The following is a 26,387-nucleotide window of genomic DNA, read 5'->3' on the forward strand; positions in this document are numbered from 1 at the left end:
ACCTGGGAAGCGAATCTCAGTGCCTGCACATTCTGGCTATTGTCATCAGAGGGGAATTTACATAATTGCTTGCCCTGGCAAAAAAAACATCCATCACTGGCCTTTTGCATTTTTGTGCAGTGGACTGTGAGATCCTTGGAATGACTCCACTAGCACCCTGGAAGGAACCAGAAGCAACAAGGCTGAGGGGGGCAGTCACTTACACAGCTACTGGTAATATGTGTTCACTAAGTTCAGCAGGGAGCAAGTCTTCTAGAATATTGCGCAGATGTCTGTCACCACCTGACCTTAGACTGCGGAAGGACTGCTCTTCAGAATGGTCAAGAAAGCTCAGGCACCATAATTTGGACACTGTTGTGTCCCGAGGGTCTACTCAACATTTCACCTGTTCCATGATAAATGTCAATACATGAAAGGACCCATTGGACAGATGAATGAATGTTAGAAGGACTGTTTATTGCAAAGGGAGGGATGGTGGTGGCTGATCACAGGATTTAATTTCTTATATTTTGCTGTGGAAGTCAATACTAAGTGAACCTTTGAGATATTGGTGGAATTTTCCCAGAATTGCATTAAGTATAATGGGCGGGTAAAATGGAATCCTACCTGCCAACAAAAATGGCAGGTTTTCACGCCGTATCGTCCCACGCCCGCCTCATTATTTATTCATTCCCAGGAAATGCGCAGTTTCCACGGTGGGCGGGCTCTCATTCGCTTGCTCGCCATCACCCCGCTGTTGCATCTCGCTGTCCGCCATCTATAAGGGGCAGCTGCCAGCAAAGCGCTCATTGCCACCAGTCACCACTGCTGCTTGGGAGATATGGCCAGCAAAAAGAAAAAAGACTGCAGCACCCTGCTTCAATGACAAGCCCCTCGAGCGACTGCTGGATGCCGTGGAGGCCCGCTGGGATGTGTTCTATCCCCACTCTGGCTGCAGGATGGGCAGCAATGTCACCAACCCGGCATGGGAGGCGGTGACAGTGGTGGTCAGCGCAAATGCCCTGAAGAGGAGGACAGGCATCCAGTGCCGCAAAAGGATGAATGATCTCTTCTGTTCCGCCAGGGTAAGTCACTCTTTTCATCACTCCCAACTCACACACTCACAAACCCATCACACATCCACAGGGTCCTCACTCACTGCCAGTGCAAGGGACATCACCATTCACTCTTTCACACACACCATCATTGTCCTCATCCTGTCCAAGGGACTACTCACTACCCACACAGGCCAGGCATACTTATTATCTGGCTCAGCAGGCATCCTGATGCACTCTCCCCATCTCTATCCATGCAGGAAAAACTGGCACACAGCAGGCAGGTCAAAGTTCTGACAGAATTCGAAAACAGAGTCATCCAGTTGGCCGGCGATGACCGGGACCAGTCCTGTGTTGACAGTGAGGTTGGCGCTGCTCTACCAAGTGAGTATCCAGCAGTGCAACATCCATCAGACAACTATGCTGTGAGTGATGTGTCCTGTTTCACAGGCCACTGCCATGCACTAATTATCTCCCCTTACTTCTGCAGGCACATCTGGGAAACAGCCGACAGAGTCAATGACACAAAGCTTCCAATCAAGCCCCCAAGAAACCTCTGTAGGGGAATCTGAAGGCACCCTCCCTGGAGTACTCACCCACAGCCTCCACCAGCGCAGAGACACACACCTCAGTGGGACCTAGCTTTAGAGTAGCCTTGGGATCACAACTTGGTGAGCACATCACACTGTCTGATCCACAGCAGGTGGAGGCAGGGACTTCCCAGGTCCCCGGCACTCACAGGACTGCTGGAGGCCAGAATGTTGCTGAGTCTGAGTCAGAGGACGAGCTTTTGGACTCGGTCATGTCACAGTTGCTGGAGTTGCAAAGGCAAGCTCAGGAACATCAGGAAGGGATGTCCACTGCACTCCTCAGATTGCAAGGCACAATAGAGAAGTCCATCCGTCTTCAGGCTGAGGTGATAGTACCAGCATTGCAACGCATGAAGTCAACACTGGTAGGATGGCAGCCGCCATGGAGATCTTGGTCCAAGGATGTCACTCCCGTACTGCTGCGCAGGCTTAACTCCATCACTGATGCCATAGTTGGCTTCCAACTGTGTGTACGTGAGAGGTATGCAGGGCAGCTCGATGTCACTCCAGCTACCCCTTCCGCTCACGGAGTCAGCCAGGGGCCCTCGGGCACCCACAGGGAGGAGGATCAGCAGGTGCATGCTCCAGGGCCATCCACTTAGGTGACTCTGGGAGTCACCAGCTCATCCAAATCCCCTCTTCCTCTGATCTCTGCAGTTCCAGCCTGCAGTGAAAGGCTGAGGAGGGTACCACTGCCGCACAGCAAGACCCCGAAAGCAGGCCGGGACCCACCAAGTCTTGGCCTTCTAGAGTATGCCTGCCAAAGTCATCACAGACAGGGCATCACAGTCAACAGGCTGCCTCCACCTCTGTTGTAGATGTCTGGACATAGCGGCAGTGTTAGGAATGTTAGGTAAAAGTAGTTGCACAGCTTGGGCATGGGTGTTGATCACTTCTACATACTGTTCACTATTGTTAATAAACTTCGACGAGTGTTCTCCTGCCTGTGGCTCCTGCTCTGACGAGCAGTGTTCGTGTTACTCAGATGTGAAACCTTTCTGCACAAGATAAAAGGCAGGTGTCACAGTCCAGGGCCTCTGCCCTGTGCTCTGTGCAGCCTTCAGACCACAGTGATGGTCCAGCCTTATACTCCCTGTAAACATTACTGATACCTGAACTTCGGCGGTGCTGGTCATTGCTGCTAGAATGTAGTGGGCAGGTGCCATAGAGTTCCCATAGAGTTCTCTCATACTCTCTGTGTGCTCTCAGCACCTTTAAGGTAGAGCTGGACCCCATCACACCAGCATCTGTGACCAGTGATGCTGTGCACCAGCTCCTGAAGGGCTGAGGTCCTGAAGGTGGACACAGCATCAGATGCATCTAGTTTTATGGCTGCATCTCTGAGATGGCTCTGATCATGGAGCGCAAGCGAGCTGCCCTCAGCCAGACAGGAGTCAGACATTCTCAGAGGCTATGTGAAGATCTATGGAGTGTCCTCATTGCACGTCGTCATCATCCTCCTGCGATCGAGCAACTATTAGGGCCTCCCCTGCTTCTCCATGACAGAAGAGGGTATTAGCACTACCATAAGCCAGACTGGAGTCAAATGTTTATAACTGCGATATGAGGATCTACGGGGACACCTCACTGCATGTTGTCGTCATCCATCACAAATCTGGCAGCTATGAGGGCCTCCCGAGTGTGCCTGCCTCATCCCCGTCGTCGTCACCACTGAGGATCCCTTCACCTTCATCCCAGTAGGTGTCCTCCTCATCGGAGGAGATGTACAGCTTCTCCATCTCCTCCTCAGCCAGCTCCTCTCCCCGTTTCAGCACCAGGTTGTATAGGGCACAGCAGACAACGACGATGCGTGACACTCTCTGCGGACTGTATTGCAGGGCTCCACCAGACCAGTCCAGGCACCGGAACCACATCTTCAGCGTCCCGATGGTCTGCTCCACCAAGTTATGAGCTGCTGCATGAGCCTCATTATAGTATCATTCTGCTGCAGTCTGAGGCTGCCGCATGGGTGTCTCAGCCATGGTCTCTGCAGGTAGTCATTGTCCCCAAGGAGCCAACCCTGTAGTCTCTGTGGACCCTGGACTGCAGGGATCTGCGAGTGACTCAGGATGTAGGCGACGTGCACACTCCCTGAAAACTGTGCGCATATCTGCAGGATGCGTTTCTGATGGTCGCATATCAGCTGCACATTCAATGAGTGGAAGCCCTTGGGATTCATGAAGTCCACTGAGTGTAGCTACGGAGACCTGAGCATCACATGAGTCTAGTCAATCAAACCCTGCACCTGTGGGAATCCTGGGATCAGGGCAAACCCAATGGCTCTTGCATCCTGGCTGTCCCGGTCCTAGGTGAAATGTACAAAGTTGTGTGCCATGGAGAAGATGGTATCCGTGACCTTGTGGGTGGTGGATTGTGAAATCCCACGGAGGTCACCTGTGGAGCCCTGAAAGGAGCCACTGGCATAGAAATTGAGCGCCGTGGTCACTTTCACAGCCACTGGCAGTGGATGCCCTCCATGTCCCCTTGGCGTCAAGTCCTGAAGTAAATGGCAAATGTGAGTCACCAGGTCCCTAGACATGCACAGTCATCGGCGACACTGGTTCTCAGTCATCCGCAGGAATGATAGGCGGCGTCTATAGACCCTGGGTGTCGCTAGGCGCCGACCAGCCACGGCTCGCTGTCACTCCAGGGGAGTGTGTGCGGGAGCCCCTGCTGCCCCCTTCCTCATGATGCTTCTGCCTTTGCGAAGCCAGAGCCTCAGTCGCTCTCTCCTCCGTCTTCTACAGTCTCTGTAGGTAATCAGGCATATAGCTAGGTCACCAGGATCCATGATCCTGACATGGTCCTCCTGCAGTATGAAAGAGAGAGAGACATGGTTATCATGGCTGTACTTAGCACCTTTCTTGGCCCTATGTGACTGCTCCTCTATGCTTCCTGGAGAATGCTGGTCACCCCTTGCATGGCAAGAGATGAGTGCACTGCATGGCTGCTCTGTCAATCTGCGACATGGGGAACACTGGTTCAGACTGGGATGGTGAAATTGCAAGGGGCTGTGAGCGCCTCCAGCAGTGACTGCTACATGGCCAGCGTTGGCGAGGAGATTGTACAATGTGTGCAGTCCAACTGCTCCACCGTCCAATAAAGTGGTGGCCGTCTCGAAGTCTGTGCCGGGGGGTTGGGGAGCAGGGCAGGGGTGGGTAAGGTATTGAGTGCTTGGTGGCCCTTTGGTGCCTCTGCAATGCTTGTATGGGCGGGCAGGCTAGGAGCCTGACACCAATTATATCATTGTGGCTGCGCCTGAACTGTTTCAGTTGTAGAGGCATGGCCAGCTTATACAGCCTAATGCGTGGCCACTTCCCTCACTTACACTGTCCCCCACCTCAATTGCCTGTGTGCGGGATGCAGCGCCAGGGCAGCACTTAACCATTCCCCACCCCCCAACACCAACGGTTGCCTTCAAGGCTGGCTGGTACTTGCCCTCGGACACCTCCCGACACATAGCAGTCACCTCCAGGACCATACATCAGTTTCCCCCACCCACTGGTGCCCCGAGGCCTGTAAACAACGGGTGAGCTGTGGAGAACGCTGCTGCTCACTCACCTTAGTTTCCCCAAAGTGAAGGCCGCCAAGTGCATGTCGCCTCCGTGCTGTTGTGAAACATGTCAACATGCTTTCCCACCAACATGGATGGACGATACAGCGGGGTTCCAAGAGCTGGCAGGATGGCCTTTTAATTATATGCTGAGGTATTACAATTAGCTCCTTGCCAACTGTTGGCGGGAAACGCGGCCCGCCATCGGCGGACTGAGCGGACAATCGTGACCTGCCTTCATGCTGTCGTGAAGCAGGTCACACCATATTTTCCATGCCCGCTGCCAGTGGGCTCGGAAAATTCCACTCATTAGGGCATCCTCGGAATCCCAAGAAGCAAGGAAAGCAGCTGGCCTGGTAATGGATGCCCCATCTTCATGCTTCCGCTCCGCCTCCGTGTTTTCCTCATCAAAGGATGAGTAATGAGTTCCTTTGTCCTCCTCCACCTGCAATCCTCTCTGCTATATAATGTTGTGAAGGACACCACGCTCATTCTCGACATCCTCACTGGCCCAGTATTGATGACTTACTGTATATCACACCTGGAGGTCATGGGTTCTTTTTGCAACATTCCTCCCCCTCATTGTTGGTGTTCCTCATAAGTCTCATAAGTCAATTTTGAAGGGATTATCTTTTGTCTTCTATGAACTAGCCCTTAAGTCTGCTTCCTAGAATTAAGTAGAGACAGGAGAAATTATCACGGGCATGAGGAAGTGGCAGAGAATTTGAACAAATATTTTGTGTCTGTCTTCACAGCAGAAGACATGAGTTACGTACCAGAAATAGAGGTTAAGTTAAGGGCTAATAAGGGCTAAAAAGAAATTAATGTAATTAATATCATGTAGAGACCAGTAATGTTTTAATTATTTTTTTGGGAATCCAAAACCCAAGCATTTCACAGAAATCACAGAATCAAAAAATTGTTATAGTGCAGAAGGAGGACATTTGAATTATTGTGTCTGCACCAGCTCTCCAAATGAGCATCTCACTTGATGCCATTTCCCCACCTTCTCCCTGTAACCATGCACATTCTTCCTTTTCAGATAACAGTCTAATTCCCTTTTGAACATTTCAGTTGATTCTGCCTCCACCATACTCTCAAGCAGTGCACTCCAAACCTTAATCACTCGCTGTGTGAAAAAGTTTTCCCTCATGTCACTTTTGTTTCTATTACTAATTACTTTAAATCTGTGCCCTCTCGTTCTTGATCTTTACACAAGTGGGAACAGTTTCTTCCTATCTACTCTGTTGAGACCCCTCATAGCTTTAAATATCTCTATCAAATCTCATCTCAACTTTCTTTTCTCTTAGGATAACAGTCCTAACTTCTCCAATCTATCTTCATAGCTGAAATAAAAGAACAAAGCCACAAAGCTCACTGTTTAAAACAAAACAATTTTACTGTATAAAAATTTAAAAAATTAATACTAATTACACTCTATCTTAAAGAGTCAGTTACACTAAAGATATTAAAAATACAATGAATACAGTTACTTATACTCTAAACCAAACTTCTTGACTCAAATTTTCTTCTATGCCCATTTGACTTACACCTCAAAAAACTTAAGTCAGATACTTATCAGAACTTGGCAGTTTAATCATTTGATCTGAGTACTGTTTCAAGAATTTGTGTAAGGGTTGAGAATTTTTGGGCCTTCTACTTATTTCTGGTAAGGATGTCCCTTCAAATCTCCTCCAAACTGTCCCAAGATTGTATACTCTCAGATCAACACAGGCGTTGCTAACATCTTAAGTGTAGTTACATCAGTTCAGGACTCTCCTGCTTCTAATGTTCTTTAACTCTGGTGCCTTGTATCTAGGAACTCTCTTGCTTTTCAGCTTGGCTATCCCAGAAGTCCAACTCACTGGTGGTACAGTCCTTCAGCTACCAAGGTTTTAACAACTGTTAGCCAGAACACCAAGTTTCAACTGAATTGTGCTCAAGATGGTTGTTTCCTGCAGCCAGCTCGTTCTAAACTAAACTACTTGAAAAAGTGAACTGCACACAGGAATCTAATCCTCAATGTAAATTTTGTTTACCTTTTTATCCTGTTATCTCCCAGGCAACTTGGTTACATGATCAGTTACTGAAGTAAATTGTTTTTTACAAACAATCATCTTCCAGAGAAATAAAAACAGAAAATGTGGAAAAACTCAGCAGGTTTGACAGCAACTGTGGAGAGAAAAACAAAGTTAATATTTTGAGTCTGTATGACCCCTCTTCAGAGCTATAGAGAAGTAGAAATGTGATTAAATCAAATTTCTAGCATTTTTCCAGCATTTTCTGTTTTTATTTCAGATTTCGAGCATCCGCAGTATTTTGCTTGTATCTTCTAGAGAAACCTAATTCTTCAAGGGACCATCACTGCAACTAAAAATATAGATTGAAATCCCCCAAAATCACATGGTCCATCACAATCAGCACAGAAAATGTATTGAGAAACTCAAGGGACTAAAATCTGACAAACCCCCAAGACCTGATGGCCTACTTCCTAAAATTCTAAGACATAGATTCAGAAATAGTGGATGTTCTGTCCATGATTTTCTAAAATTAGAAATTAGAAAATATAACATCAGTATTCAAGAAGGAAGGGTGAGAGAAAATAGGGAACTACAGCCAGTTAGCCTGACATTAGTCATTGGGAAAGTGCTAGAGTCAATTATTAAGGAAGTCTTAACAATGTATTTAGAAAATCACATCATGATTACAAGAAGTCAACATAGTTTTACAAAAGGGAAATCCTGTTTGACAAATTTATTAGTGTTTTTTGAGGATGTAATTTGTAGGGTAGATAAAGGAGAACCAGTAGATGTAGTATACTTGAATTTGCAAAAGACATGTGATAAGGTGCCGCACAAAAGGTTAGTATACAAAATAAGGAACCATGGAGTTGAGGATGATATATTAACATGGATAGAGAGTTGGTTAATGTACAGGAAGCAGGAATAAATGGGGTATTTTCAAGTTTGCAGGCTGTGAATACTGCAAGGATCAGTGCTGGGCCTCAGCTATTTACAATCTAATTAGTGATTTAGATGAAGATACAGAGAGTAACATATCTAGTTTTGCTGACAAAACATAGCTATGTGGGAATGCATGCTGTAAGGACACATAGGCTGTAAAGACATATAGACAAGTTAAGTGAGTGGGCAACAAGGTGGCAGATGGAGTTTGGTGTGTGTAAGTGTGAGGTTATTCACTTTGGTCGTAAGAATAGAAAAGTAGAATATATTTTAAAAGATGCAAAATTTGAAAATATTGATGTTCAGAGAGACTTGGGTGTGCTCATACAAGGAACACAAAAAGTTAGCATGCAGGTACAGTAAGAAATAAGGAAGGCGGTTGGTATGTTGGCCTTTATTGCAAGGAGATTAGAGCACAAGAATAAAAAATACTTGCTACAGTTGTACAGGGCTTTGGTGAGATCACACTTGGAATACTGTGTGCTATTTTGATCTCCATATATAAGGAAGAATATACTTGCATTGGAGGCAGTACAGTGCGGGTCGCTAGATTGATCCCTGGGATGAGAGAGTTGTCCTATGATGTGAGGCTGAGTAAATTGGGCCTATATTCTCTGGAGTTTAGAAGAATGAGTGGTGATCTCAATGAAACACTAAAGATCATGAAGGGGCTTGACAAAGTAGATACTAATACATTGGGCGGGATTTTCTACATCCGCCTGCCGCTGGGATCGTCACGTCCCACCGCAAGTCAATGGACTTCTGTCTAGGGCGCCGCCTTGCCTGCGGCAGGCCTTGCCCGCAACGGGGCCAGAAAATCCCGGCTATTGTTTCCCCTGGCTGGGGAATCTAGGACAAGAGGGCACGGTGTCAGGGCAAAGGGCTGATCATTTAGGACTGAGATGAGGAGAAATTTCTTCACTCAAAGGGTTGTGAATCTTTGGAATTCTCTGCCCTAGAGGGTTGTGGATATGCCATCATTGAATATATTTAAGGCTGAGATAGACAGATTTCTGGTCTCTCAGGGAATCAAAGGATATGAGGAGCAGGCGGGAAGGTAGAGTTGAAGCCCAAGATCAACCATGATCATACTGCATGATGAGCAGGCTCAACAGCAGTAATGTATTTTTCTCCTCCTATTTCTTGTGCTCTTGTGGAAAGTTGGACTGCCTCAGTATGATTGCATCATGACAGCTCCCAGAAAATCTGGTACAGACCTGCATGAACCTCTTCTTCTGGTTGCACACTATGTGTGCGTTGATGGAATATCTCTTGCCGTTTATAAAAATTTCTAGTTGCTATAGTGGGGCACAGATTGCCATGTGTGTGCTGTTGATGGCAACCTGCATCTGTGGGAATGCAGCCAGAGTGCCTGTTCATTCTGGCTACTATCATCACAGGGAAAGTTTAATCAATTGCCTGCTCTGGCAAACAATCAATTAATCATCTGCCTTATACATTTATCTGCAGTGGGCTGCGAGATCCTCAATATATTCCGGTAGTGCCCTGCAAGGATTGAAAGGCCAACAACTGAGGATGATGTCCACTTAAAAGCCACTGGTAATGTATGGCTGCCAAGTAGACATAGCTAAGCAATCCCGCAACCAAATGATCAAATGTAAGCTTTGCACTCCTGCTACAACCAGTCATGAATAGTGGTGGACAATTAAACTATGGAGGAGAAGGCTCCACAAATGTCCCCATCCTCAATGATGGGCGAGCCCAGAACTTCAGTGCAAAAGATAAGAACATAAGAAACAGGAACAGGAGTAGGCCATTCAGCCCCTCGAGCCCACTCCACCATGCTAATCTTCTACTTCAACACTACTTTCCTGCACTATCCCTGTTTCCCTGATGTTTTTAAAATGTAGAAATTTATTGATCTCAGTGTTGAAGATACTCAATGACTGAGCCTCTTCTACAGTGGACAGAGAATTCCAAAGATTCACCACCCTCTGAGTGAAGGAATTCCTCCTCATCTCAGTCCTAAATGGCCCCTAATTCCGAGTGCCCCTGGTTCTATATCTCCCCAATACCACCACCACCACCCACCCCCACCACAGCCAGGGGAAATATCCTTCCTGCATCTACTCTGTCGAACTCTGTAAGAGGTTTGTCTGTTTGAATAAGACCACCTCCAGAGAATAAAGGCCCTGTCCATTTAACCTTTCCTCATTGGAGAATCCCTCCATCCTAGCAATTAGTTTGGTAAACCTTCGGTGCAGTCCCACAATGGCAAGTACATCTTTCCTTAGGTAAGGAAACCAAGATTGCACACAACACGCCAGGTGTGGTCTCACCAAGGCTCCATATAATTGCAGTAAGACATCTTTACACCTATACTCAAATCCTCTTGCTATAAAGGCCAGCATACCATTTACCTTCATAAATGCTTGCTGTACCTGCAGGTTAGCTTTCAGTGACTCATGAACAAAGACATCCAAGTCCCTTTGAAGTTCAGCACTTCCCACCCCCTCTGTATACTCTGTATTTCTGTTTTTCCTACCAAAGTGGGTAACCTCACATTTCCTCATTGTATTTCATCTGCCAAATTTTGTCCACTCACTTAGTCTCTCCAAATCACCTTGAAGCGTCTTTGCATCCTCTTCACAACTTACACTTCTACTTAATTCTGTGTCATCAGCAAATTTTGAAATATTACATTAAAACCCTACATCAAAATCATTGATAGAGATTGTCAATAGCTGGGGCCCAAGCACCGATCCTTGCAGGACTCCACTAGTCACCGTCTGCAACCTGAAAATTACTCATTTATTCCTACTCTCTGTTTTCTGTCCATTAACCAGTTCTCAATCCATGCCAGTGTATTCCCCCCAGTCTCATGTACTCTAATATTGTTTACTAACCTCTTGTGTGGGAACTTATCAAACGCTTTTGAAAATCTAAATATACAACACCAGTTCCCCTTATCTACTCCGTTAGTTAAAACCTCAAAAAACTCCAACAAGTTTGCTGAACATGATTTTCCTTTCATAAATCCAAGCTGACTCTGCCCAATCTTACCATTATTTTCTAAGTGTCCTGAAGCATTTGACTAAGTCCGAGGCATTTGTAAACATCTTCAGCCAGAAGTGCCGAGTGGATGATCCATCTTGTCCTCCTCCGGATGTTTCCAGCATTACAGATGCCAGTCTTCAGTCAACTTTATTCACTCTACATGATATCAAGAAACAGCTGAAAGGACAGGATACTACAAAGGCGATGGGCCCTGAAAACATCCTGGCAGTACTATTGAAGACATGTGCTCCAGAATTAGCTGCGCGCCTAGCCAAGCTGTTCCAGTACAGTTACATCACTGGCATCCACACAACAAGGTGGAAAATAGCTCAGGTATGTCCTGTCCATAAAAAGCAGGAAAAATCTAATCCAACCAATTACCACCCATCAGTCTACTCTCGATCATCAGCAAAGTGATGGAAGGGGTTGTTGACGGTGTTATCAAGCAGCACTTATACAGTAATAACCTGCTCACTGTCACTCATTTTGGGTTCCGCCAGGGCCATTCAGCTCTTTCTCTCATTACTGCTTTTGTCCAAACATGGACAAAGTGTGGAATCAAGAAGCCAAAACTGGAGTCAATGGGAAACAAGGGGAAATCTCTCCACTGGTTGGAGTCATACCTAGCACAAAGGAAGATGATTGTGGCTGTTGGAGGTCAATCATCTCAGTCCTAGAACATCACTGCAGGAGTTCCTCAGGGTAGGCCCACCAATCTTCAGCTGCCTCATCAATAATCTTTCCTCCATCGTAAGGTCAAAAGTGGGGATCTTCGCTGATGATTGCACAATGTTCAACACCATTTACAGTTCCTTAGAAACTGAAGTAGTCCATGTCCATGTACAGCAAGACCTGGACAACATTCAAGCTTAGGCTAATAAGTGGCAGTAACAATCATACTACATAATTGCCAGGTAATGACCATTGTTACAATCCTGTTAAGGACCATTAATGTTTAAAGAAGAAATCTGAACACCCAACAATTAATCGACAGAACTACACCACAAAATTTCATAATTTCTTTTAGCAAAAACAAAGTTTATTGTAAATAAAAAAGAATTAAACAAAGTGAACTATTAACTTAATACTGTAGCTTATAAAGACTTATACTATAAACTCATGAGAAAACATTCTTTGTTGCCTGCTGTTATGGTTTCAAATTGCAACCACATTGAGTACTTCCAGAACTCCAACTACAACAAGGTGAACAGCCTTTTGTTGAGAGGATTACTGTAGATTTCTTCCTTTGGTTTCCAGCTAAACAAATCTTCCAATCATTTTTTTCCCTTTATCAACTTGTCTTATGCTGAATACCAGCTCCCAATCGCAGGCCATGTTATGGATGATAGAATTAGCACGTACTCTACTTCAGGCGTAAGTTTGGCTTTATCTCTCAACTTCCAAGGAACTACAAGCTGCATAAGACCAAAGCTGACACAGTCTCTTAGGTGTTTCACTTGACCAGTCTTGCCTGCTGGCTATGCCCTAACTGAATTCACAAAGATAAACTCAAAGTTAATCTCACTAATCTTCACCCATCTCCATGGCAATGTGACACAGATTGCCTGTTCCCAGATAGAAATGCAAATTAATAACCTTTTAATTCCAAATCTTTCCTTAATTCTGGGAAACCAGAGGAATAACTTATCCTTGGTTGGAATAACTTATCCTTGGCTGGAATAACTGCAGACGTCATGTCTTTGTTTAGACAAGTCAAGTGAATGAGCAAATACATGGCAGATGTAGTATAATGTTGATAAGTGAGAAGCTATCTACTTTGGTAGGAAAAACAGAATGTCAGAGTATTATTTAAATGGTGATAGATTGGGAAATACTGATGTACAAAGGGACCTGTACACCAAACACTGAAAGCAAGCATGCAGGTGGAGCAAGCAGTTAAGAAGCAAATAGTATGTTGGCCTTCATTGCGTGAGGACTTGAGTACAGGTGCAAGGATGTCTTACTGCAGCTATACTGGGCCTTGATCAGACCACACCTGGAGTATTGTGTGCAGTTTTGGTCTCCTTACCCAAGAAAGGATACATATGCCATAGAGGAGTGCAGCAAAGGTTCACTAGACTGCTTCCTGGGATGGTAGGATTATCATACGAAGAGGGATTAGGATTGCTAGATCTAGGCCTGTATTCACTGGAATTTAGAAGAATGAAAGGAGATCTCGTTGAAACATATAAAAGTCTGATAGGGATGTACAGATTGGGTGCAGGGATGATGTTTCCTTGGGCTGGTGGTCCTAGAACAAGAGGTTACAGTCTCAGGATATGGGGTAGGCCATTTAGGGCTGAGATGAGAAGAAACTTATTCACTCAGAGGGTGGTGAACCTATGGAATTCTCTAGCACAGAAGGTTATGGAGGCTAAGTCACTGAATATATTTAAGAAGGAAATAAATAAATTTCTAGACTCTAAAGGCATCAAAGGATATGGGGAGAGAGCGGGAATATGGTGTTGAAATAGAGGATCAGCCATGATCATATTGAATGGTGGAGCGGGCTCGAAGGGCAGAATGACCTACTCCTGTTCCTATTTTCTATATTTCTATGTTTCCAGTTCTTTAGCCCAGGAAGCCAACCTGCAGTTTGGTGATCTTACTTTTCTAGCTGTTAACCTCTTAAGTCAACATGGCCCCAACCTTTTAAAGTGTAATAAACTCCAAGATTGCTTGAATTACATCTATCTTAGGTTTGATTTTACCAGTTTCTTAACCAGAGACCCCCATTTTCCACAGTTAAAATTTTAATTTTTGGGGACACCACCAGCCACATCCAGTTACTGAAGCAGTCCATGTCCACATACAGCAAGACCTAAACAACATTCAGACTTGGGCTGATAAGTGGCAAGTGCCAGGCAATGAAAATCTCCAACAAGAGAGAATCTAACCATCGTCCCTTGACATTCAATGGCATTACAATTGCTGAGTCCCACACTAGCAATATCCTGGGGGTTACCATTGACCAGAAACTTAATGGACCAGCCATATAAATACGGTGGTTACAAGACCAGGTGTTCTGTGGAATTCTGTGGTGAGTAACTCACCTCCTGTCTCCCCGAAGCCAGTCCACTATCTACAAGGCACAAGTCAAGAGAGTGATGGAATATCCTCCACTTGCCTGGATGAGTGCATCTCCAACAATACTGAAGAAACTTGATAGCATCCAGGACAAAGCAGTGCTTGATTGGCACCCCATCCACCACCTTAAACATTCCCTTCCTCCACCATTGACACAAGTTGCAACAATGAATGCCATCTACAAGATGCACTGCAGCAACTCACCCACGGTCCCTTAACAGCCGTGACTTGTACCACCTACAATGACAAGGGCACAACATGCATGGGAACACCATCACTTGCAATTTTCACTTCAAGCCATACACCATCCTGACTTAGAACTATATCACTATTCATTCACTTGCTGGGTCAAAATCCTGGTACTCCCTCCCTAACATATGTGTACCTACACCACATGGATTGCAGTGGTTCAAGAAGGTGACTCACCACCACCTCTCAAGGGCAATTAGGAATGGGCAACAAATGCTGGTCGAGCCAGCAATGTACACACCCTGTGAAAGAATGAAAAAAAGGTCCAGAAGGTAGCACCTTCTTTTCCTAGGTGACTGCAGATCTCTGCCACTGCCTAACATGACAACCTCAGCCTACAGAAGCACTACTCATCTGAGAGATTAAGGAAGCTGAATCTCTTTCTGTAAGCCCTGTGATGTGGGGCGTGCCTCCTGTGACCTTGGCCCTTCTCCTGTGCATTTCCCTATAGTGCATCTCGGTCCTGCGCACATGTTGATCCCACCATAGCACATTGTCACATGGATTATGATGATCTTCCCCTTCTGGACTGCTGTTGAATAAACATGCATGTACACAAGAACTCTTTGCCAAAGGTTTGCAGAGAAACTGAGACAGCAGCCACAACAAGTGAGATCTTATTCGGATGGGCAATGACAAGTTTAAATATGCTCCTGAACTGCTGCTCAGACTCACCTCAATTTCCATGGACAGTTTCCCCTGCCCTCATAAACTTGTATTACAGATGTCAGATTTCAATCAAAGTTGAAAGCAATTTTCAAAGACAGCATTTCTTCTATTCAGTCATGGAGTTTGGGCATCGCTGGCAAGGGTAGCATTTATTGCTCATTCCTAATTATTCTTGAGTAGATGGTGGTGAGCTGTCACCTTGAACTGCTGCAGTCCATGTGGTATAGGTACACCCACAGCGCTGTAAGGGAGAGTTCAAAATTTTGACCTAGGCACAGTGAAGGAATGGCAATATATTTTCAGTTCAGGATAGAGTGTAACTTGGAGTGGAATTTGCAGATGATGGAGTTCCCAAGCACCTGCTGTCCTTGTCTTTCTAGATGGTAGATGTTCTAAGATGGTCCTTCTTATCTATGGATTCTAGGCGTGGTTACAGAACAGATTGTAGTCATACCTTGGTATCTGCTTAACACTTGTTTATTAGTACTACATCTCAACTGGTTACAGAGTAGGCATGTTGCTCCTGGGCATGGTGTTCAAGCCTCTCTCTCTCTCAAGTTTAACGTATGACTCACTGATGTCAGTGGTACATCATCATCTACATCATACATTAGCAAATTCTATCTGTTACCCCAAGTATACTATCCAATTTTCAACAACATGAAACTATATATTTAACTATTTACATTGCATTTCTGTATCTCCCTTTTTACAACTACAGATTCTACCCAACTCCAACACCAACTTTATTCTTCCCCCTCCCCAAGTCACAGTTCTGAGGGATTCAATCTCCCACAAAATTCCCAGTTCTTAAGGAACATGTCTTTGAGACATGCAGGGTTTTCTCTGCATCTGGGAGGACATTATCAGCAGTAGAATGGGACAGCAATTTAGCAACATTGCTAGAAAGCAGAGTGTAGTTTTCAGGATTACTGAACTGCAGGGACAATGAAGACTTTTGAACGAGAAACTGGTCCAAGAGAGAAGACTGAAGACCATCAACCTTTGGACTCTCTCTAAGAGAAGAACTCATGACTTCCTGAGGAATTTGTTGCTCCCTCAAAGCACACAGGGAAAGACCTTCAGAAGAGGAATGATCTTCATCTTCAGGGAAGACTGTCACAGCATCGAAGATTGAAAAGGTATTGATGATCTGAGATTTCAATGAAGAAAAATTATGAAGAAAAAATGACAAAATTCCTGTAATCCTTTCAGGAAAAGATGTAGAGATAATTTCCTGATGATCTCTGGGAATGACAGAGATAAAAACAAAAAACTGTGGATGCTGGAAATCCAAAACAAAAACAGAATTACTTGGAAAAACTCATCAGGTCTGGCAGCATCAGCAAAGAAGAATAAAGTTGACGTTTCGAGTCCTCATGACCCTTCAACAGAACTGAGTAAAATTAGGAGAGGGATGAAATATAATCTGGTTAAAGGTTGGGGGGGGAGAGTGGGGGGAGAGAAGTTGGGGGGCGGTGGTTGTAGGGACAAGCAAGCAGTGATAGGAGCAGATAATCAGAAGATGTCACAGACATGAGAACTTGAAACGTCAACTTTATTCTTCTCTGCCGATGCTGCCAGACCTGCTGAGTTTTTCAAGGGAATTCTGTTTTTGTCTGGGAACGACTGTCTGTCTGCCTTCTGTAGGCAGTGGTAAGAGAGCCACACTTCTCTCTGTGTGAGGCTGCTTCACTCTGGACAATAGGAAGAATTGCTGAGGATATGGAGACAAAACAGCCTCACGTTCTGTAATGAGATAAATTTCTGTAGACGATTAACTCAGAGGCAAGATTGTTATACAGGACTCTGCATCTTCAGAAGTGCTAAATATTCTGCCACAGCTTCTGTGCTGACATATAGCCCCGGAGGGAAGAAGGCTTTCAGCTGAGATTGAAGTATGGATATCACTTGACTTTTACCCCATGTAAGGTGCCAGTTCTTGAGCAGTGTCATCCTCTATGGATTCTAACATGGACTCAAGCAAGGCATCCTCTATGGAAGACTTCATGGACAACATAAGATAAACTAGGCAATTCATTGGTAACTTCAGCAGAATAAAGATCTGAATGCTGCTCAGCCGCTAGAAACATTTCTGAAAAAAAACAGAGGCATCTTATGGTATGCCTATCGATGGGAAAGACAGACCAACCTCAAAGACCTCACCCTACAACAGATCACTCAGTGCTGCAAGGCTCCTTCCTCATAACTTTCTTCTGGAAAGAGCCAAATCAGATCCAGCAGGTCTTCATGCGGATTTGTGGGCTTTCGTAGGGTGGGGATGCTGCCCATGGGCCTACACAATCAATGGAGTCATGTGAAGTCTCAGAGTCATGCCAAATTATAGCCCGGTTGAACCTAGTTTGGCCTGCCTCACATACTGCACCGTTTGATCTAAAGTAAGGTCATCTTTGGTCTGCAGGAAGTCAGAAAGTTTTTTGTCTTGGATGCCCGCGACTATGGGATCACAGATTAGCTTATCCTTCAGCACCCCATATCTGCTGGAGCTACCTAGGCAACATAGGTCAGTTAGAAAAACATTCAATCGATCCTCCAGATCATTGGGACCTTTGGTTAAAATGTGCTCATTCTTTAACTAAGTTTCACTTTGGGCTAAAATAGATTTCAAAGGCTTTGAAAATGATCTCAAAGTCCACAGTGGCCTCCTCCACTCCCTGTCTCAGGAGAATGTCGTCTGCTACTGGACCTACAGAATAAAAGAAGGAACTGACTTGACGCCTCTGCTCTTTGGCATGAAAGCCAAACGCTGCTCGATATCAAAGGAAATGGTTTTTCTATAATTCCCATTTCTGGCCTCTCTACAGGTCCTCGAGACAGTCAAATGGGTGGGGAAGGGGCAGGGACTGCTCACCAGGTAAGGTCATCATTACCTCTCTCCAGTTTGCCTCCTCCTTCCATTGATTTATAAGTATGAGTTTCTATCAAGTTTTCCTTCACTCTGTGGCTCATTCGTTAACACCAATGTATTTTTTACATCGATGTTTCCACCGCTGCCACCATGTTCTGAGATGGCCCTTCTTATCTCTAGACTCTAAGCGTGGTGCTTGGTTACAAGGCAGACTGTAATAATATTCTGGTATCTGCTTAACACTTGTTGATTAATGTAAGGGAAGTAGAGTTAAGACATGGCAGAACAGCTCAGTCAAGTGGAATGTGTGTCCTGTAATATGTGCAAAGTTATGGACGTTACCGGTGTCCTAGACGACCACATGTGCAAGATGTGCTGGCAGTTGCAGAAACTTAAGCTCCGGGTTTCACAGTTTGAGCAGTGGCTGGAGTCAATGTGGCACATCCACGAGGCTGAGAACTATGTGGATACCATACTCAGAGAGGTGGTCATGCCACAGCTTAAGGCCTGGAGACAAAGAGGGAATGGGTGACCACCAGGCAGTCCAAGAAAAGTAGGCAGGTAGTGCTGGAGTCCCCTAGGGTCCCGCTCACCAACCAATTTTCAGTTTTGGAAGCTGGTGAGGACACTGGTTCTTCAGAGGAGTGCAGTCAGACCCAAGTTTGTGGAACCACTAGCAGCTTGGCTGTACTGGAGGGGAGGAAGAAGAAAGGAAGAGAAATAGTGATAGGGGATTCATTGATTAGGGGAACAGACAGGCATTTCTGTGGCCATAGATGTAACTCCAGGATGGTATCTTTACCCTGGTGCCAGAGTAAAGGATGTCACAGAGCAGCTGCAGAGCATTCTTCTGGAGTAGGGTGAACAGCCTTCATGGTCATGGTCCACAATGGTAACAGTGACTTAGATAGGAAGGGGATGTGGTCCCGCAATCAGAATTTAGGGAGCTAGGCAGAAAATTAGCAAGCAGGACCTCAAAAGTAGTAGTCTCCTGATTACTCCCAGTGCCACTTGCCAGTGACTACAGAAATAGGAGGATAAGGCAGCTGAATGTGTGGGTGGAAAGATGGTGCAGGAGGGAGGGCTTTAGATTCCTGGGACAATCGAACTGGCTCTGGGGAAGATAGCACCTGTACAAGCCAGATGGGTTGCACCCGAACAGAGCTGGGACTGATCTCCTCGTGGGGCATTTTGCTAGTGCTGTTGGGAAGGCTTTAAACTAACTCAACGGGGGTGTAGGATCCAGGAGAGAATATTAGAGAGGAATACTAGGGTGCACAAATTACTAGGAGAGACAGATAACACTAGAATATAGAATAGTAAGTTAATAGGTGGAGTCGAGGTGAGGGAGAAACTAACAAAATCTAAATCAGCATTACTTTGCATGTTTGTGAATGCACGGAGGATAGTGAATAAGATTGACGAGTTACAGGTGCAGATTGTCATGTGGAAATGTGATGTTGTGGCAATAACAGAGGCCTCACTCGAGGGCAGGGCAGGACTGGGTGTTAAATATTTCTGGGTACAAGGTGTTCAGAAAAGTTAAGAAAGGAAGGAAAGGAGGACGGGTGGTGGTATTGGTTAAGGAGAGCATTGCAGTGCTGGAGAAAGAGGTTGTCTCAGGGGGTTCAAAGACAGAATCAATTTGGCTAGAGCTAAGGAACAAAAAGAGTGCAATTACAATGCTTGGTGTAGTCTATGGACCGCCAACTAGTAAGAAGGATGTAAAAGAACAAATCTGCAGGGAAATTGCAGAGTGATGCAAGCTTTATAGAGTAGTTATAATGGGCGACTTAAATTACCCGAATGTAGACTGGGACAGTGGTAGTGGAGAGGGGCAAAAGTTCCTAGATTGTGGTCAGGGAAATTTTTTACAGCAGTATATGTCCAATCCAACAAGAAAAGACGCACTGTTGGACATGGTTCTTGGGAATGAGGTGGATCAAGTAGATCAAGTGTCAGTGGGGGAACATTTAGGAGACAGTCATCATTGTATTGTACGTTTTAGGATGATAATAAAAAAGGACAATAGGCAATCCAGAATAAGAATAATTAATTGGACGAGAGCCAACTTCGATGGGACAAGAACGAAGCTGGGCCAGATAGACCAGAACGAAAGATTGGCGGGAAAAATTGTGGCTGACAATGGGCTACCTTCAAAAAAGAATTGGTTTGGGCATAGTCAAGGTATATTCCATCGAAAGGGAAAGGTAGGGCAAGAAAATCCAGAGCTCCCTGGATGAAAAAGGAGATAGAAATTAAGATAAAGAAGAAAAAGTGTGTTTATGACAGGTGCCAGGTAGAAAAAACAGTTGAGAACCAAGAGGAATACAGAAGGTTCAGAGGGAAGGTGAAAAAGCATATTAGAGAAGCGAAGGGGGATTATGAGAAAAGACTGGCAGCCAAAATAAAGGAGAATCCCAAAGTCTCCTATAGGCTTATAAATAACAAAAGGGTGGCAAAAGGAGGCCGATTAGGGACCAAAAAGGGAATTTACACATGGACAAAGGGGCCATGGCTGAGGTATTAAATGAATACGTTGCATCCGTCTTTATCAAGGGGGTATATAGCTACCCAGGCCATGGTGACAGATGAGCAATCTCTGTCACTAGAAGGATTCAAAATTGATAAGGAGGAAGAATTGAATAGACTGTCAGTACTTAAAGTTGACAAGGCACTGGGACCAGATGAGATACATTCAAGGATATTGAAGGAAGTGAGAGTAGAAATTGCAGGGGCACTGGCCATAATCTTTCAGTTTTCCCTACATTCAGGGGAGGTGCCAGAGGACTGGAGAATTGCAAACATCATGCCCTTGTTCAAAAAAGGTTGTAAGGATAAGCCCAGCAATTACAGGCTAGTCAGTTTAACTTCAGTGGTGGGCAAGATTCTAGAAACAATTATTCGGAGTGGGATTAATAGTCACATGGAAAAATTTGGGTTGATAAGGAAGAGCCAGCATGGATTTCTAAGAGGAAATTGTGTTTAACTAACTTACTGGAATTTTTTGAAGAGGTAACAGAAAAGATCAATGAGGGTAATGTGTTGATGTGTACATGTACTTTCAAAAGGCATTTGATACAGTGCCACACAACAGACTTGTGAAGAAAGTTATTGTTCATGGAATAAAAGAGACAGTAGCAATGTGGTTACAAAACTGACTGAAAAATAAGAAGCAGAGAGTAATGGTCAATGGATATTTTTCAGGCTGGAGGAAGGTTTGTAGTTTAGTTCCCCAGGGGTCAGTATTGGGGTCCTTGCTTTTCCTGATATATGTTAATAATCTAGATCTTGGTGTGCATGGGACAATTTCAAAGTTTGCAGATGATACAAAGCTTGGGAGTGTTGGAGGAGGACAGTGTAGAACTTCAAAAGGACATAGACAAGTTGGTGGAGTGGGCAGATAGGCAGTAGACGAAGTTCAATGCGGAGAAGTGTGAGATAATGCATTTTGGTAGGAAGAACATGGACAGACAATATAAAATAAGGAATGAAATTTTGAAGGGTGTGCAGGAACAGAGGGACCTGGGTGTATATGTGCATAGATCATTGAAGGTGGCAGGAAAGGTGGAGAGAGCAGTTAATAAAGCATATAGTATCCTGGGCTTTATTAATAGGGGCATAAAGCACAACAGCAAGGAGGTTATGCTGAATTTATATAAGACAGTCATTGGACCTCAGCTGGAGTATTGTTTCCAGTTCTGGGTGTCACATTATAGGAAGGATGTGAACACATTGAAGAGAGTGCAGAAGAGGTTTACAAGAATGGTCCCAGGGATGAGAAACTTCAGCTATGAAGATAGATTGGAGAGGTTGAGACTGTTCTCCTTGGAGAGAAGAAGGCTAAGAGGAGAATTGATAGAGATGTTCAAAATGGTGAGGGGGCTGAACAGAGTAGATAGAGAGAATCTGTTCCTGTACATAAAAAGGATCAAAAACGAGAGGGCACAGACTTAAAGTGATTTGCAAATGAAGCAAATGTGATGCAAGAAAAAAACTTTTTTTACAGAACGAGTGGTTCGGGGCTGGAATGCATTGCCTGGAAGTGTGGTGTAGGCAGGTTCAATCAAAGCATTCAATAGGGTATTAGGTGATTATTTGAATAGGAACAATGTGCAGGGGTACTGGGAAAAGGCAGAGCAATGGTACTAGGTCATAATGCTCATTTGGAGAGCTGGTGCACACACATTGGGCCAAATGGTCTCCTTCTGTGGTGTTAAAATTCTGTGACTGACACGATATCAGTAGTACTTCATCATCGATATCTTCAATTTGCATGCCCATTCTGTTAACCCTAATACTACAGTAGATGGCCTAAGTTTGAAGGTTGCTGCTGAAGGAGGCTTGGCAAATTGCTGCCGTGAGCAAATTTGCTGCTGCATTTCTTACATTACAACAATGACTGCACTTCAAATGTACTTCAGTGGCTGTAAAGAGCACTGGAACACCCTGAGATCTTGAAATCGGCGTATAAATGTAAATTCTTTTTCTTGTCACGAGAAAGTGCTTTATGACAAATAGTGATTTTTAATCCACCAAACTGAACTTTTAAAACAGAAAGTTTTTAAAACACATGCTAAAAGTGTGACATGAACTCATAACAAAGATGGCTACACTAATTTGCACCACCACACTCTCCACATTGCAGCCCACTGAGCTGGAGACACCATGTCTGCAAAGATCCATCAAGGACAATGGCCTTGGGCAAAGATGAGTGAGCCACACATCCTATCCCCATTAACAAGGCATCAAGTCAATCACCCATCAAGTGATATTCAACTGAGGATTCCTAGAAATGAACTGATTAATTTACATGACCATGTTTGAATCACTGGGTGACAGTCTTTATGTGTGTTTAATCTTCTGCTTTCTCTGCAGTAAGAGGACAACCAGCTGAGAGCTGATGAGAGAAGACTTGAGGGGAGTGCCTCCTTCCTCTCCCTCTCTCCAACCCAACTTGCAAGCTTTGAACCCTGTTTGTTGATTGTGACCATCCAGGAACAACCCTGCTGCAGACAGTGCCTTCTTAAAAGAAATCAACTCAGCACTACCATCTTCAGAAGAACAGACAAATGAGCCATTACATCTTTAAATCGGAAGCACTGAAGGAAAGTTGCAAGACCACCAAATTCAGCCTGAAACCAGCCGAATCACCAAACTACAGATTGTATAGCCCTTTTTGGGGAGATGGTGTTGCAGTGGTAATGGTACTGGACTAGTGATCCAGAGACCTAAGCTAATGCTCTGGGGACATGGATTCAAATCCCACCATGGCAGCTGGTGAAAGTATTCCTGTTTTGAGTAGTGAATTCCTGTTTGATTTATTTTGGGGAGAATGGGGTTGAGAAACTTATCAGCCATGATTGAATGGCAGAGCAGACTCAATGGGCCGAATGGCCTAATTTCTGTTCCTATGTCTTATGGTCTTTTATTTCTCTGGGACTCTAAGTTGACAAATCTATCCTTGCCCACTTTGTAATCTATTGGTGTGCATGTGTGAACTTCGAGTTGCACGTGTGTGCGAAAGTCAGACCGTATTTTATTATTTTACTTAGATTGGTTTAAAAACAATAAAACTTACCTCTTTCTTTGTTAAACTGAAGAAAAACTCTCTGATTGGTTCTCTTATGATCCTGGCATATAAACAGTTACACGCCAACCGAATTGGAAAGTATATCTATTTCAAAAAAAAAACCTGTTGAGGTCAACCGAGGAGAAGGAAAAGAGGGGAGCCATTTGCCGCTTGTTCACCTGATCGTAACACCTTACTTTTATTTGCCAAGTTACTCCTCCTCTCTGTGTATATACATATATGCCTTGGGACATGGCTCATTCTATAGCTTTCCTGGTACCTGTGTTTCTCTCTCTTTTATTTTTCCATCTTAATTTTCTCGCTGTCTCTTTCTCTCTGTTTTTCCCACTAGATTGCTCCAGCTCTGTATTTTTCCTGGTACATGTCTCCTTTTCTTTCCCTTGTTTGCCCTGGTATGTGTCCATCTCTTTCCTTCTGCTTCTAGTTCCACTGTTAACATCAATGTCTCTCTATTTGCCCGGCTAAACTCCCCCTCTCTATTTCCATGCTAATTCCCTCACTCTCTCTAACTCCTTGCCACATTCCTTCTGTTTGCCCTGCTACATTTTTTTCTTCATTGCACAGCTCCATTTGCCCTCTTTATTTCCCTGTTAGATTCCATCTTTTGCTATTTGCCTGTGACATTCACCCTTTTGCTCTCATTTTCCCTGCTATATTTCCTCTCCCTCACTATTCCTCTGCTACATTTGCATTCTCCTTTTCTGTAATTACATTCCCTCTCTATATTTTGGCTGCTACATTCCCTATCCCTTTCTGTCTTTTGTTCTTGGCCATTTTCAGTCCCTCTTCATCAATTTCTCCGCTGCATTCCCTACCTCTTTATTTCCCTGTCACATTCACTTTCTCTCTCTGTTGATTTTTGTGTCTTATTACTTCTCTATTTCCTGGTCACATTCCCTCTCTTTCCCTCTATTTCACTGCCACATTCCCTCTCTATTTCCCTGTCACGTTCCTTCTCTCTATTTCCCCACCACATTCCCTCTCTCTATATATATTTGTGTCATATGCTCCCTCTCTCTCCCTCTATTTCCCTATCACATTCCCCCTCTCTGTCTATTTCCCTGTTATATTCCCTCTCTATATATATATTTCCCTGTCACAGACCCCTGCTCTCTATTTCCTCATCACATTCCCTCTCTCTCTACATTCCCTCTCATATTCCCATGCTCTCTATTTCCCTGTCACATTCCCTTTCTCTTTCTCTCGTTCCGTGTCACAATCCCACTCTTGCTATTTCCTCATCACATTCCCCTCTCTATTATCCTGTCTCATTCCCTCTCTCTCCTATTCCCCCCTCTCTATTTCACTATCACATTCCCTCTCTATTTCCCTGTTACATTCTCTCTCTCGCTATTTCCCTGTCACATTCCCACTCTCTCTCTGCCTATTTCACTCTCACATTCCCTATCTCCCTCTCTAATTCCCTGCCACTTTCCCCTTTCTATCTCCCTGTCGCATTCCCCCCTCTCTATTCCCATCACATTGCCCTCTCTCTATTTCCCTGTCACATTCCAACTCTGTGTTTATTTCACTGTCATATTGCTTCTTTCTCTATTTCTCTGCCACATTCCCCCTCTCTCTGCCTATTTCCCTGTCACATTTCCTCCCTCTCTCTCTACTTATCTGTACACCCCCACACTCTGTCTCTCTATTTCCATGTCACATTCCCTTCCTCTCTCTCCCTCTACTTCCTGACCACATTTCTCTCTCTTTCTCCTTTTCCTTGTCACATCCCCCGTCTCTATTCCTCCATCACATTCTCCTCTCTCTAGTTCCCTGTCTCATTCACTCTCTCTCTTTCGTTTTCTGTCAAAATCTCTAATTCACTGTCACATTCCCTCTCTCTCTATTTCCCTGTTACTTCCTCTCTCTATTTTGCTGTCACATTCCCTCTCTCAATTTCCCTGTCACGTTCTCACTTTTCTTTTAACTCATTTACGGGATGTGGGCATCGCTGGCTAGGCCAGCGTTCATTGCCCATCCCTGAGTGCCCTTGAGAAGGTGGCGGTGAGCTACCTTCTTGAACTGCTGCAGTCCCAGTGGTGGAGGTACACCCACTGCTGTTCGGCGGTTGGGGGGGGGGTGGAGGGAGTGAGTTCCAGGATTTTGAACTAGCGACAATGAGGGAACAGCAATATATTTCCAAGTCAGGATGGTGAGTGGCTTGAAGGGGAACTTCAAGGTAGTGGTTTTCCCATGCATCTGCTGCCCTTGTCCTTCTAGATGGTAGCGGTTGTGGGTTTGGAAGGTGCTGCCTAAGGAGCCTTGGTGAGTTTCTGCAGTGCATCTTGTAGATGGTACACACTGCTACCACTGTTCCTCTGTGGTGGAGGGAGTGAAAGTTTGTGGAAGGGGTGCTAATCAAGCATGCTGCTTTATCCTGGATGGTATCAAGCTTCTTGAGTGTTGTTGGAGCTGCAATCATCTAGGTAAGTGGCGAGTATTCCATCACACTCCTGACTTGTGCCTTGTAGATGATGGATTGGCTTTGGGGAGTCAGGAGGTGAGTTACTCGCCATAGAATTCCTAGCCTCTGACCTGCTCTTGTAAATGCAATATTGATATGGCTAGTCCAGTTCAGTTTCTGGTCAATGGTAACTCCCAGGATATTGATAGTGAGGCATTCAGCGATGGCAATGCCATTGAATGTCAAGTGGCGATGATTAGATTCTCTATTGTTGGAAATAGTCATGGCCTGGCACTTGCGTGGCATGAGTGTTACTTGGCACTTGTCAACCCAAGCCTGGATATTGTCCAGGTCT

At 44.7% G+C, this 26,387-nt stretch overlaps 1 protein-coding gene across 1 annotated transcript in view; it reads left to right on the top strand.

The window, feature by feature from the left end:
• ak3 (adenylate kinase 3) overlaps nt 1-23,575 on the top strand; it is a 152,005-nt gene extending 128,430 nt beyond the window's left edge. The window contains exon 6 of the mRNA XM_041185927.1: nt 22,911-23,575. Coding sequence (XP_041041861.1) covers nt 22,911-22,929 — 19 coding nt within the window. The 3' untranslated portion in view covers nt 22,930-23,575. The remainder of the gene's footprint in view (nt 1-22,910) is intronic.
• Nucleotides 23,576-26,387: the final 2,812 nt, after the last annotated feature.

This window comes from Carcharodon carcharias, chromosome 4 (assembly GCF_017639515.1).
Source record: "Carcharodon carcharias isolate sCarCar2 chromosome 4, sCarCar2.pri, whole genome shotgun sequence".
NCBI classification, from domain to species: domain Eukaryota; kingdom Metazoa; phylum Chordata; class Chondrichthyes; order Lamniformes; family Lamnidae; genus Carcharodon; species Carcharodon carcharias.